Source organism: Cetorhinus maximus, chromosome 19, assembly GCF_964194155.1.
Source record: "Cetorhinus maximus chromosome 19, sCetMax3.hap1.1, whole genome shotgun sequence".
Taxonomy (NCBI): Eukaryota; Metazoa; Chordata; class Chondrichthyes; order Lamniformes; family Cetorhinidae; genus Cetorhinus; species Cetorhinus maximus.
Genome location: NC_135897.1, coordinates 92,215,323 through 92,228,891, shown reverse-complemented (window position 1 = coordinate 92,228,891; position 13,569 = coordinate 92,215,323). Strand labels below are relative to the sequence as shown.

General features: G+C 49.7%; 1 protein-coding gene across 1 annotated transcript in view; it reads left to right on the top strand.

Moving 5' to 3' along the window:
• The window catches only part of fndc3ba (fibronectin type III domain containing 3Ba), a 285,397-nt gene that overhangs the window by 125,071 nt on the left and 146,757 nt on the right, over positions 1 to 13,569 (top strand). Inside the window, exon 6 of the mRNA XM_078564466.1 lies at positions 13,476 to 13,534. Coding sequence (XP_078420592.1) covers positions 13,476 to 13,534 — 59 coding nt within the window. The remainder of the gene's footprint in view (positions 1 to 13,475; positions 13,535 to 13,569) is intronic.

Sequence of the window (13,569 nt, the reverse complement as noted above, 5' to 3'; positions counted from 1 at the left end):
TTGTGAACACCGACACAAAGTATTCATTTAGAACCCTACCTACGTCTTCTGGCTCGATACACAAATTACCACTATGGTCCTTAATGGGCCCTACTCTTTCCCTAGTTATCCTCTTACTCTTAATGTACTTTTCAAATAACTTTGGATTTTCCATTATTTTACCTGCCAATGTATTTTCATGCCCCCTTTTTGCTCACCTAATTTCCTTTTTAAGTTCCCCACTACACATTCTATACTCCTCTAGGACTTCCACTGTTTTGAGCCCTCGGTATCTGCCATAAGCCTCCCTTTTTCTCTTTATCCAAACCTGTATATCCCTCGACATCCAGGGTTCCCTGGATTTGATGGTCCCACCCTTTGTCTTTACTGGAATATGTTGGCCCTGCACTCTCCCTATTTCCTTCTTGAATGAATCCCACTGCTCTGACGCAGATTTACCTAAAAGTAGCTGCTCCCAGTCCACTCTGGCCAAATCATATCTGATCTTATCAAAGTCAGCACTCCCACAATTTAGAACTTTGATTTCCGGCCCAGCCAGAAGGAGCAAAAACTAAAGGAGCAAAAAACAGCTGTGATGACGCCGTGGCCAAATAGCTTGCCAAGTCTCACCACCGAGGCTTTCGCTGGTGAGGAACGGTAGATTGGGTGAGGTACTGGGTGTGTGTGTGTGTGTGTGTCGGCTGGTAAAGGGTTGATGTTAACCCCATCTTCTCCACCGTCTAGAGCAGTGAGGAGCTGGCAGGAGGTGGCCGCGGGCGGTGGGGTGGTTGAGGGGAATGGGTTGAGGGTGGGGGTGATGCCAATAAGAGATTAATTGGCAGAGCGCATGCTCCCCCCCACCCCCCACCCTCCCAGATCAGCAGCTGCTGAGACCCCCTCTAAACTACCTCCCCCACCCCAGTCCCGATGTGGACAACTACAGCCAGTCTCCTGTCTCCATTCCCCACCCTCACCCCTCCCACTTATAGAGCACAAAGCAATCACGTGCCTGCTCCAGGAATCTTTCGCTCTGTAAGAAGTCAGTTGCCACAGCGACCAAATTCTTGTCAGCTGAAGAAAGGCTATCAGTTACTAGCCTGACAAAGCACAACAAATCTCCTGGTTTCAGGAATTCCCCTGGACAGACAGTACCCCCTGTACTTGTTTCTGGAGTTCCCCCCCACCATCTGCCTGTCTGTCTCTCTCTCTCCCGTCTCCCCCACCAACCCCGATCTAAGCTCAGCTACATCGACCTTTGCTTCCTGGGTTAAAACCTCCCAGTTTTTTAATTAATCTTTCAGGTAAAACGTATGGGATGCGACATTCCTGAGAGAGGGGAAGATGTACACTGTGGTTTGATTGTCCATCGAGCGATGTGCTTACACAGTGTGATCCGTCTCTTGACTTTCAGATTCTGAGAATGTTTGGCGGGGGAGAGAGGAAGAGAGTTGGCAGTGTTTGAGTCATGCACCTGCTCTGTGTGGGTGTCTGTCTGTGTGTGTGTGGGGGGGTTTGTCTGTTTGTGTTGGGGGGGTCTGTGTGTGTGTGTGTCTGTCTGTCTGTGTGTGTGGGTATATGTGTGTGTGTGTCTGTGTGTGGGGGTCTGCGTGTGTGTGTCTGTCTGTGTGTGTGTCCGTGTGTCTGTGTGTGTGTCTGTCTGTGTGTGTGTGGGTGTGTGTGTCTGTCTGTGTGTGTGGGTGTCTGTCTGTGTGTGTGGGTCTGTGTGTGTGTGTGTGGGTCTGTGTGTGTGTGTGTGTGTGTCTGTGTGTGTGTGTGTGTGTCTGTGTGTGTGTGTGTGTGTGTGTGGGGATTTGTCTGTTTGTGTGTGGGGGGGTCTGTGTGTGTGTGTGTGTCTATGTGTGTGTGTGTGTGTCTGTCTGTCTGTGTGTGTGTGTCTGTGTGTGTGTGGGTCTGTGTGTGTGTGGGTCTGTGTATGTGTGTCTGTCTGTGTGTGTGGGGGTCTGTCTGTCTGTGTGTGTGTGTGTGTCTCTCTGTGTGTGTGTGGGTTTCTGTGTGTGTGTGGGTCTCTGTGTGTGTGTCTCTCTGTGTGTGTGTGGGTCTCTGTGTGTGTGTCTCTCTGTGTGTGTGTGGGTCTCTGTGTGTGTGTCTCTCTGTGTGTGTATGGGTCTCTGTGTGTCTTATGTTCCTGGGCTTTGTGAATTCCAGCGCCACCCCCTGCCCTGCATTAGGTGAGGCTGGAGGGTGATGGAAGAAAGAAAGAACTTGCATTTATATAGCGCCTTTCCTCACCTCGGGACATCCCAAAGAGCTTTACAGCCAATGAAACACTTTTGAAGAGGAACCACTGTTCTAATGTTGGAACCCGACAGTAAAGTTATGCACAGCAAGATCCCACGAATAGCCCTGTGACACCCAGGTGGACGGGGTGAGCCCCTCTGCCCTTCTTCGAAATTGTGGCCGTGGGGGGGTGGGGGGGGAGGGGTGGAATCTTTTTTTACATTCAGCCTGAGAGGCTGAGATGGGGCCTCGGTGAAATACCTCCCCTGAAAGACAGCACCTCTGTCGGTGCGGCACTCCCTCGGGTGCTGCACTTGGGACTGGGTCAGCTTTGATTTTTGCGCTCAGGCCTCCGGAGTTGGGGGAGGAGGGGGCCACAAAGCCCTGGGCCCTTCCCGCTCGGGTTTGAAGGAGGGAGGCGGGCTGGGGCTGGGGCTGGGGCTGGGATTGTGCCTGACCTGGTTTCCGATTGAAGCTCACCTCCTGTAGAGCTGCCCTTGACATTCCCGACAGTCTGTTCAAAGAGGGCCTGGTCCATGACAGGAGCCCTTCAACAACTTATGTAAAAAAAAAATCCTTGTCTTATTTGAACTGGCCGCCTGCCACAGAGGCAGGGCTGTGTAAACAAGTCCAGGAACACTGGGAAATGTAATGATAGATTTCACTCACTGAAATACTGCCGAACTGTAATTCACTTTCAGCGTTTATAACAGGTTCTTTTCTAAGGAAAAATGCTACCTTCAGTCTCCTGTGGCAAAAAAAAACCCAGCGGCTTGTGGCAGCGTCCATGGCAAAGACAGGCACAGGCACAAGGCTAATGTCTTAAACAGAGCAGCAAATCCTGGACTGCATGAGACGGAGCAGAAGGAACAGCAGTTTCCTTTCGATTCTTGGGATTAGGGCGTTGCTGGCAAAGCCGTAGTTGCTGCCAGGCCCAGTTTTCCTGAACAAGGAGGATTGTTGTGTGTGTGGGCCTTTCTCCCCCCACCCCCCCCACCACCACTACCACCCCCGCAACCCCCCACACCCCACCTCCCCCACTTTCATCCTCTGTCGTCCGCTTGGGGTTAATCCCCTGGCACAGGGTGTGTGGGTTGGAAACGGGAGAGACCGTGTGCCAGAGACAGGGAAAAGGGGGAAAGAGAAAGGAAGTCGGGAATGAGAGAGACTCTGAGCGAGGGGCTGGAGAAAGAGAGAGAGAGAGAGACAGAATTACGAGGGAGCAAGAGGCAGAGAGAAGCAATGGGGAGCGAGAGAATGGAAGAGAGAGAGGCTGGAAAAGAGGGAGATACGGAGAAGGAGACAGGAAGGAGAGAGCGTGAGCAAGCGCAGAGAGAGAAAGCAATAGGAGAGGTTTTGTCTATAACGGGGAGCACGCAGCCAATTTGCGCACAGCAAGCTCCCATGAACAACGACGTGAGAAATGACCAGAAAAGATGTTTTCATTGATATTGTCTCAGTGTAAAGAGGAGAGCTCCCCCCGATCACCTTTCAATCTCCTCTGCTCACCTGGAAGGGCAGCTGGACCCACAGTTTTAACAATGTTTCACAAAGATGGGCACCTCTGCCAGTGTAGCTCTCCTTCAGTACTGCACTGGCAATATCAGCCTGCACGATGAGCTCAAGTCCCTTTAAACCTTCCCCTTTTGGTGTTGTGTGATCAGAGTAAGATATCTGACAATCGGCAATCGGAACAACCTCTTCCCTCAGGCCCCGGACATCCCGATTCTCCACAATAATGATGACATTTCAGGACCAGGACTCCGATTGGCCTTAGGTCAGGGGGTTTTTACCTGGACATTGTTGACCCATCTCTCCCAACAGCCAATCAAGAGGCCAGTGCCCTCCTGTTGTGCTGGCTCGATCCCTTCGACCTCTTTGACTTGGGCAGCCCTGCCATGAGTTATACTGTTGGGAGCTCTCAGTGTTATCGTCGCAGGCAACCTTCCCACCAGGTCAGAGCGCACAGCCTGTGGGATCTGTCCACAATGAGCTGAAGAGAATCTAATCCCCGGATTCTGAATCAATAGTTCAGATTGTGGAGTGTGAGGTTCCTGTCCCCTTGTCCTTTGCCCAGCCACATGTTGCATGTTCCCACTGGGAAACACTTGCTGCCAATCGTTCAGCCACGCTTCCCCATTTCCTGATCAATACACCTTCTGTTTAGACTGAGACACAGATTGTAAAGACAGATGACACCGATCGGGCTCATCAACCAGCTGCTCAAAGGTCAGGAAGAGTTTGCAAACTCACTTCCTGTGCAACACAACATTGCCTCATCCTCAATGTATTGCTTCCAGGTATAAATTGGTGCAGATTGGGTTTGGAGTCCTGAGCACTCCTGGGTTAGATACAGAGTAAAGCTCTCTCTACACTGTCCCAATGAAACACTCCCAGGACAGGGACAGAACGGGGTTAGATACTGAGTAAAGCTCCCTCTACACTGTCCCCATCAAACACTCCCAGGACAGGTACAGCACGGGGTTAGATACAGAGTAAAGCTCCCTCTACACTGTCCCCATCAAACACTCCCAGGACAGGTACAGCATGGGGTTAGATACAGAGTAAAGTTCCCTCTATGCTGTCCCCATCAAACACTCCCAGGATAGGTACAGCACGGGGTTAGATACAGGGTAAAGCTTCCCCTACACTGTCCCCATCAAACACTCCCAGGACAGGTACAGCAAGGGGTTAGATACAGAGTAAAGCTCCCTCTACACTGTGCTTCATACATTACAGCAGTGAGGGCATGTTTATAAAAATCTTTCAGTTGTAAGTCATTTTGGGACACCCTCAGGCAAAATGCCCAGAACCGGAGGAGGAATTTCTGTTGAGTGTCCATTCCCCTTCCTGGCCCAACACCAGCCCCATTCCTCAGCACCACCCTCCCAGTTCAGGGCTCTCCTTTTGTCTGGAACACAGAGGCTCATGGCTCTGGAGTAGCGTTTGAACTCACCGCCTGGTGACTGTGAAGTGAGGGAGCGCTACCCGGTGAGGGTCGGCTGCTGTTTGGTTGACGTACAGTTGCTTTGGGAGGGGTTGTTGGGTTGTGACCAAACTTTTCTCAGTCTTCACCACCAGCTGGGACTCACTAATGGTGTCGAGGCCAGGGAGCAAGCCTGGGACTAGCTTGGCTGTCGGACGTCTCTTGGTGCCTTCGTGCAGTGAGGCATCGGGGGTGGAGGGCAGCGGGTGGAGTGCAGTTGGGGGGTGCGGAGGGAGGGGGGGAGCTTTGAAAAATAAATAGCCCGATGTGTTTGTCTGACTTTCCCTAGGCTTGTTGGCAATGAAGCCATAAAGAGGAAAGTTTTGTTAAAGAGCCATTGTTCATTTTGTTGGCCAAAGTGTCAAGAATCAGATCCAACCCAGAAACCATCTGAAGCTGCCAGAAATCAGCCAAAAAACCCAAACCATTCAGGAAGCTGCTTTCCATCGCCCCCTGCAGTCTCCACGCTGAACCAAACTCGTGACCCAGTCTTCAGGAGCCAATCAGCAGCCTAGCTACAATTAGACTCAGTGCCTGTTAGGCTAAAGAAGGAAAACAACAACCAGGAGTCCAGTGCGCGCAGGCAGCCCATTCCTGCATCTGCCTAACACACACTCACAAACACTCACACTCACATTCACACACACTCACACACACACACTCACAAACACTCACACACACACTCACACACTCATTCACACACACACACACACACACAAACACTCACACTCACACACACACACACTCACACACACTCACACACTCATTCACACACACTCACACTCGCACACATTCACACACACACACACACTCGCACACATTCACACACACACACACACTCACACACACACACTCACACTCACACACACTCACATTCACACACTCACACACACATCCACACACACATTCACACACACACACTCACACACACATTCACACACACACTCACTCACACACACACACTCACATACACATTCACACACACACTCACACACACACACTCACTCACACACACACACACACACTCACATTCACATACACACTCACACACGCATTCACACACACACACACACTCACACACGCATGCACGCATTCATACTCATACACACTCACACGTTCACACTTGCACACACATTCACACACACACATTCACACTCGCACACATTCACACACACACACATTCACACTCGCACACATTCACATTCACACGTTCACACTCGCACACATTCACACTCACATTCACACTCACATCCACACACTCACACACACTCACATGTTCACACTCATACATATTCACACTCACACATTCACACTTGCACACATTCACACTCAGGCACACATTCACACACACACATTCACACACACACACTCACACATTCACACTTGCACACACATTCACACACACACTCACACATTCACACACATGCACATTCACATTCATACATACATTCACACTCACACACACATTCACACACACACACACACATTCACACTCGCACACATTCACATTCACACTCGCACACATTCACACTCACATTCACACTCACATCCACACACACACACACTCACACTCACATCCACACACTCACACACACTCACACTCACATGTTCACACTCATACATATTCACACTCACACATTCACACTCAGGCACACATTCACACACACACATTCACACACACACACTCACACATTCACACTTGCACACACATTCACACACACACTCACACATTCACACACACACACACATTCACACACATGCACATTCACACTCATACATACATTCACACTCACACACACATTCACACACACACACACACATTCACACTCATACGCACATTCACACACATACACTCACATGTTCACACTTGCACATACATTCACACTCATGTTCACACTCACATTCACACTCGCACACATTCACACACATGCACATTCACACTCACACGTTCACACACGCACACATTCACACTCACACATTCACACTCACATTCAGATGCACTCCCACACACATTCACACTCACACATTCACACTCATACACATTCACACTCACACATATTCACACTCACATGTTCACACTTGCACACACATTCACACACATATTCACACACACACATTCACACACACACACTCTCATGTTCAAACTTGCACACACATTCACATGTTCATACTTGCACACACATTCACACTCACGTTCACACTCACACACACATTCACACTCACATGTTCACACTCACACACATTCACACTCGCACACATCCACACACACTCACACGTTCACACTCATACACATTCACACTCACACACACATGTTCACACTCACACGTTCACACTCATGCACACATTCACACTCGCACACATTCACACTCATGCACACATTCACACACACACACACACATTCACACACACATTCACATTCACAATCACGTTCACACTCACACACACATTTACTCACACACATTCACACTCACACATTCACACTCACATTCGCACTCACACACACATTCACACTCACGTTCACACTCTCTTACATTCAGACACACGCTCACACACACACACAGACATTCACACACACTATCTCTCTCATACACACACTCTCACAAATCCATGAAGATCAGCCATGATCAACTCACTCACACTGACATACATGCTCACATGTAAATAACAGACTCACACTTACATTTCACACTCACTCATCTCACACAGGTACACACAGACACTGTTTATCACATGCATGCGCACATACACAAACACACACACACTCTCTCTCATACGCCAACTCACAAACATCCTCTCTCTCACATGCACACACACTCACATACCAACTCGCAAACATTCTCTCTCTCTCTCACACACACACTTTTCCACACTCTCATACACACACATAAACGCACAATCTCTCTCTCTCTCATACACTCTCACTCACACTCTCACACATTCACACTCTCTCTCTCACACTCAAACTCTCCCTCGCACACACACTCTCTCGCACACACACTCTCTTTCTCACACACAGGAATGTTGGCTTTGGCATTGGGAGAACTCCCTTGCCCCCCTGCCTTTCTGCCACTAGTGTTATGAGCTATGCAGAGATACAGTGGGCCAGTGATTACAGTGGGCCAGTGATTACAGTGGGCCAGTGATTACAGTGGGCCAGTGATTACCGTGGGCCAGTGATTACAGTGGGCCAGCGATTACCGTGGGCCAGCGATTACAGTGGGCCAGCGATTACAGTGGGCCAGCGATTACAGTGGGCCAGTGATTACAGTGGGCCAGTGGTTACAGTGGCCAGTGATTACAGTGGGCCAGTGATTACAGTGAGCCAGTGATTACAGTGGGCCAGTGATTACAGTGGGCTAGCGATTACAGTGGCCAGTGATTACAGTGGCCAGTGATTACAGTGGGCCAGTGATTACAGTGGGCCAGTGATTACAGTGGGCCAGTGATTACATTACTGGGTCAATAAATCAGAGAGTAGGATTTCAAATTACAAATTGGGCAACTTGAGAATTTGAGTTCAGTTTGAAAAATAAGTGACCAGGAAACGGTCAGATTGTTGTTAAAAACCCATTAATGTCCCTATAGGGGTGGAAACCTGCTATCGTTACCCACTCTGGGCCGATTTTGGAGATATTATTTTGCCACCTTATCCAGCAATAGCATTTTGTTTTCTCATGTTTTCATGATCTCTGCCCAAAGTCTCAACCAGGGGGAGTGAGCAAGATCCTCGCGTATCCTTCAAAGCATCACATGTGATACCTGTCTGTCTGTGATGGGACATCCTTTGACTAGGTCAATGAATGTTTTCAGGGTGTTGGATAGTCCAGGATCCTTCATAGCGACACCCTCGCCTCTGGGTAAAAAGGTCATGGGCTAAAGCCTCACCCCAGAGTGCAGGCCGACACTCCCACTGCAGTACTGAGGGTGCACGGTATTGTCGGAAGTACCATCTTTTGGATACAACATTAAACTGAGAGCCCCTCTGTCCTCGCAAGTAGACGTAAAAGATTCCACAGGAACTATTTCGAAGGAGAGCAGGCGAGTTCTTCCAGCTGTTCTGGATCAAGAAACATAGAAACTAGGAGCAGGAGAAGGCCATTCGGCCCTTCGAGCCTGCTCCACCATTCAGTGTGATCATGGCTGACCCTCTATCTCAATGCCGTATTCCCGCTTTCTCTCCATACTCCTTGATGCCTCTATTATCCAAAAAATTATCAGTTTCTTTCTTGAATATACTCGGTGACCCGGCCTCCACAGCTTCTGTGGTAGAGAATTCCACAGGCTGACCACCCTCTGAGTCAAGAAAATTTTCCTCATCTCAGTTCTAAATGGCCCGCCCCATATCCTGAGACTGTGGCCCCTGGTTCTAGACTCTCCAACCAGGGGAAACATTCTCCCTGCATCCAGTCTGTCTAGACCTGTTAGAATTTAATATGTTTCAATCAGATCCCCTCTCATTCTTCTAAACTCTAGTGAATACCGGCCCAGTTGAACCAATCTCTCCTCATACAACAGTCCTTCCATCCCCGGTATCAGCCTAGTGAACCTTTGCTGCACTCCCTCTATGGCAAGTATATCCTTTCTTAGGTAGGGAGACCAAAACTGTACACAATACTCCAGATGTGGTCTCACCAAGGCTCTGTATAACTGCAGTAAGACATCCCTACTTCTGAACTCAAATCCTCTTGCAATGAAGGCCAACATACCATTTGCCTTCCTAATTGCTTGTTGCACCTGCCTATTTACTTTCATTGACTGGTGTACATGTACATCAATCAATATTTACCCCTCAACCAATAACACTGAAAAAACAGGTTACCTGATCATTGCTGTGTGTGGGATCTTGCTGTGCACAAATCGGCAGCTGTGCTTCCTACATTACAACAGGAACCACACGTCAAAAAGCACTTCATTGGCTGGGAAGTATTTTCGGATGTTCTGGTGGAGTGAGAGGCGCTACAGAAATGCAGGCTGCTTCTTCCTTTCTCACCCAACGCCTTCCTGTTTATGAGGCAGGAGTGTAACCGAGCCTTCAGCTGGGCACAGAGATCACAGGCCAGCGACGTCAGATCACCAGCCCAGGGGCTGAGTTTCTGTGGAAGGGAAGTTGGTTGGCCTGAGCTGGTTGAACGGCGTTGGGTGTGGGTGTCTGACCCGTGGCCGAGTGTTGTTCCTGGTTGTGGCCTTCATCCCAGGGCCACTCGGTGATTTGTATTGAATGATCCAAATTGGAGCATTGATGGAGCAACTCTCCCAGCAACCGACCTGGGAATGAAATCCTCACCTGGCTGATTCTTAGCTTGCCCTCTGAAATGGCCAAGCAAGCCACTCAGTTCAAGGGCAACTAGGGATGGGCAACGAACACTGGCCTTGCCAGCAACACCCACATCCCGTGAAAGAATTTAAAAAAAGTTCCACTTGAAACCGATGCTTCTCAGTGTCTTGGAGACGGGAGTTATGGTGCAGATTTTGGTCTCGCTGTGTGTCCAGTAGATTATGGGATGGAAGAGAGGAGGCCATTCAGCCCCTCGGGCTTGCTCCTCCATTCCATCAGATCGTGGCTGACCTGTATCTTCACTCCATCTACCCGTCTTGGTTTCACCTCAACAAAATAACTAGCCATCCCAAAACTTTTGCATTTTCAGTTGACCCTCACCACCCCCGCCCCCACTGCCGAAAAGGACTCAACAGATTTTGGGGGAGAGAGAGTTCCAGATTTCCACTCCCCTCTGTGTGAGGAAGTGCTTCCTGACATCACCCCTGAACAGCCTCGCTCTAATTTTAAATTTGCGCCCTCCTGTTCTAGATCCCGCCCCCCCTCCTAAACACCTCGATCGTGGAGGTCTCGTGCCGCACTGGGTAAGTGTCCCGGCCTCTGAGCCAGAGGCGCCGGGTTCAAGTCCCGCTCCAGGACTTGTTGGCCAAGTTCGTAACGCAGCCAAACAGGTTGAGTACCAACACACGCCAATGGGAGGCGGTAAGAGCGGGAGAGATTCCTGGTCAGCCGTGTGATAGGAAGAACATTAGAGCTCCTACCGTCACTGTCCATAGCTCCAGACTACAACATGCGTGTAAACACGTGTGTTACCACAGAACCTCGACTCGCTGAGTGAACTGTAACAGACCCCCCACCATCTCGGGTAGATCACCCTTAATCTGCCAAACTCCATGGAACCCAAGCGTAGCCCATGCAACCTGCCCTTGCAACCTAACCCTTTAGCCCCTGGTACCATTCTGGTCAATCTGCAATGCATCCCCTGAGCTGGGTTAACTGGATTTCAGTTGTCTTGGAGGCATTTGATTGGACCGTTCCCTGTGCGAGATGGTTGATACCCTCGCTCGTACTGGGTCCTGTGTGAGGAATGGGATCTGACTGTGGTCTGGTTGCACAGGTTGTGACCCAGCACCCGCCCTTTTGGCTGTGGTTACAGTGTGAGTTCTGACGGGGAGGGTCAGCGGTGTAACCGGTGAAGGCCTTGTCCAGAAGCCCGATCCCATCCTATCAGCTTCAAGGAGTCACGGGTCAGCCATCAGGGTCAGGAGGTCGGCCTCAGCTGCCTTCTCTGTTGCCTAGCTACACAGCATCCCATCGTACCAGCCCCCTGAGATTGGCTAACTCAGCACTGCCACAAACTCGGCCTTTCTTTGCCCTACCCTGTGCAGGAGATGGGAGAAGAGTTCCCCCACCTTGGGCATGTCTGGCAGTGTGGGATGGGCATGTAGCTGTGTTTGGACTGTCCACACCCACCAATGCCCAGTTCAATCTCTCCCAGTCTTTGAAAGAATTGTGACTGGGAATAACCCATGAGCCATGAAGTGCTTTGTGACCTAGGAAGGACCATGGGAGCAGGAGTAGGCCATTCGGCCCCTCGAGCCTGCTCCACCATGCTGTAAGATCTGGGTATGGCCTCAGCTGCACCTCTCCTGTCTTGACTCCCTTGCCTGTCAAAAATCTGTCAAACTCTGCCTTGAATAAATTCAATGGCCCAGTCTTCATTGCTTTCTAGAGAAGGGAGTTCCACACACCGACAAACCTTTGGGAGAAAAAGCTTCTCCTCATCTCTCTCTCTTAAAAGGGAGACCTTGTTAAGGAGGGGAAACCAAAAGAGCGCTGCAGATATCCCCTGAATATGTCTCAGTCTCTCAATCCCCTCCAGACTCCCCATGTCCAGAGTGCACTCTTCTGGCTTCTTTCAACCAGTTGTAAACCCTACATTTGTTCACTCATAGAAACATAGAAAATAGGAGCAGGAGTAGCTCATTCGAGCCTGCTCCGCCATTCAATATGATCATGGCTGATCCTCTATCTCAACATCACGCTCTCCCCATACCCCTTGACACCTTTAGAGTCCAGAAATCTATCTATTTCCTTCTTAAATACATTTAGTGACTTGGCCTCCACAGCCTCTGGGGTAGAGAATTCCACAGGTTCACCACCCTCTGAATGAAGAAGTTTCTCCTCATCTCAGCCCTAAATGGCCTACCCCGTATCCTGAGACTGTGACCCCTTGTTCTAGACCCCTCCAACCAGAGGAAATATCATCCCTGCATCCAGCCTGTCCATCCCTGTCAGAATTTTATATGTTTCAATGAGATTCCCTCTCATTCTTCTAAACCCCAGTAAATACAGGCCTAGTCGGCCCAATCTCTCCTCATACGACAATCCTGCCATCCCAGGAATCAGTCTGGTGAACCTTTGCTGCACTCCCTCTACGGCAAGTATATCCTTTCTTAGGTAAGGAGACCAAAACTGCACACAATACTCCAGGTGTGGTCTCACCAAGGCCCTGTACAGCTGCAGTAAGACATCCTTGCTCCTGTACACAAGTCCCTGTGACTGAGGCCAAACATTCATTAAAAACGGAAAATGCTGGAAATACTCAGCAAGTCTGGCTGTGGAGCAGCTGTGGAGAGAGAAACAACGTTAGCGTCTCGGTTTGGGTCCCTCCCTGGAAAGTTATGACATTGAATTCAATGGAACTGCTAACTTGGGGTTAAATTACTGCTGCATGGAGATTGGTGGCACAGTTGGAGGCTCCGGAGGGTCTTGGCACTGTGGGACCTGAAACGCAGCGGTAGACGACACCATGAGAAGTGCAGGAAATCGGAGGGACCCCCAAAAAAATGGGGGTAACTGAAACACCGGGTCCTGCTATTCAAAGTTGCAGTTTTCAAAGCCGAAAGCTGGATTGTGGTTCTCTATCCCCAGTTAGTCCAGCCCCGTCTCATGGTGTTACTGAATTTTAACGTTTTTTTTAAATTTGCCTTTCAGATTTCGATTCAGAAACAAAAAGGGTCCAAGACATGCTTTCTGGGATGGGGAAGCCACAGGTACGTGTGGCCCATCTTCACTGCGAGATACAGGC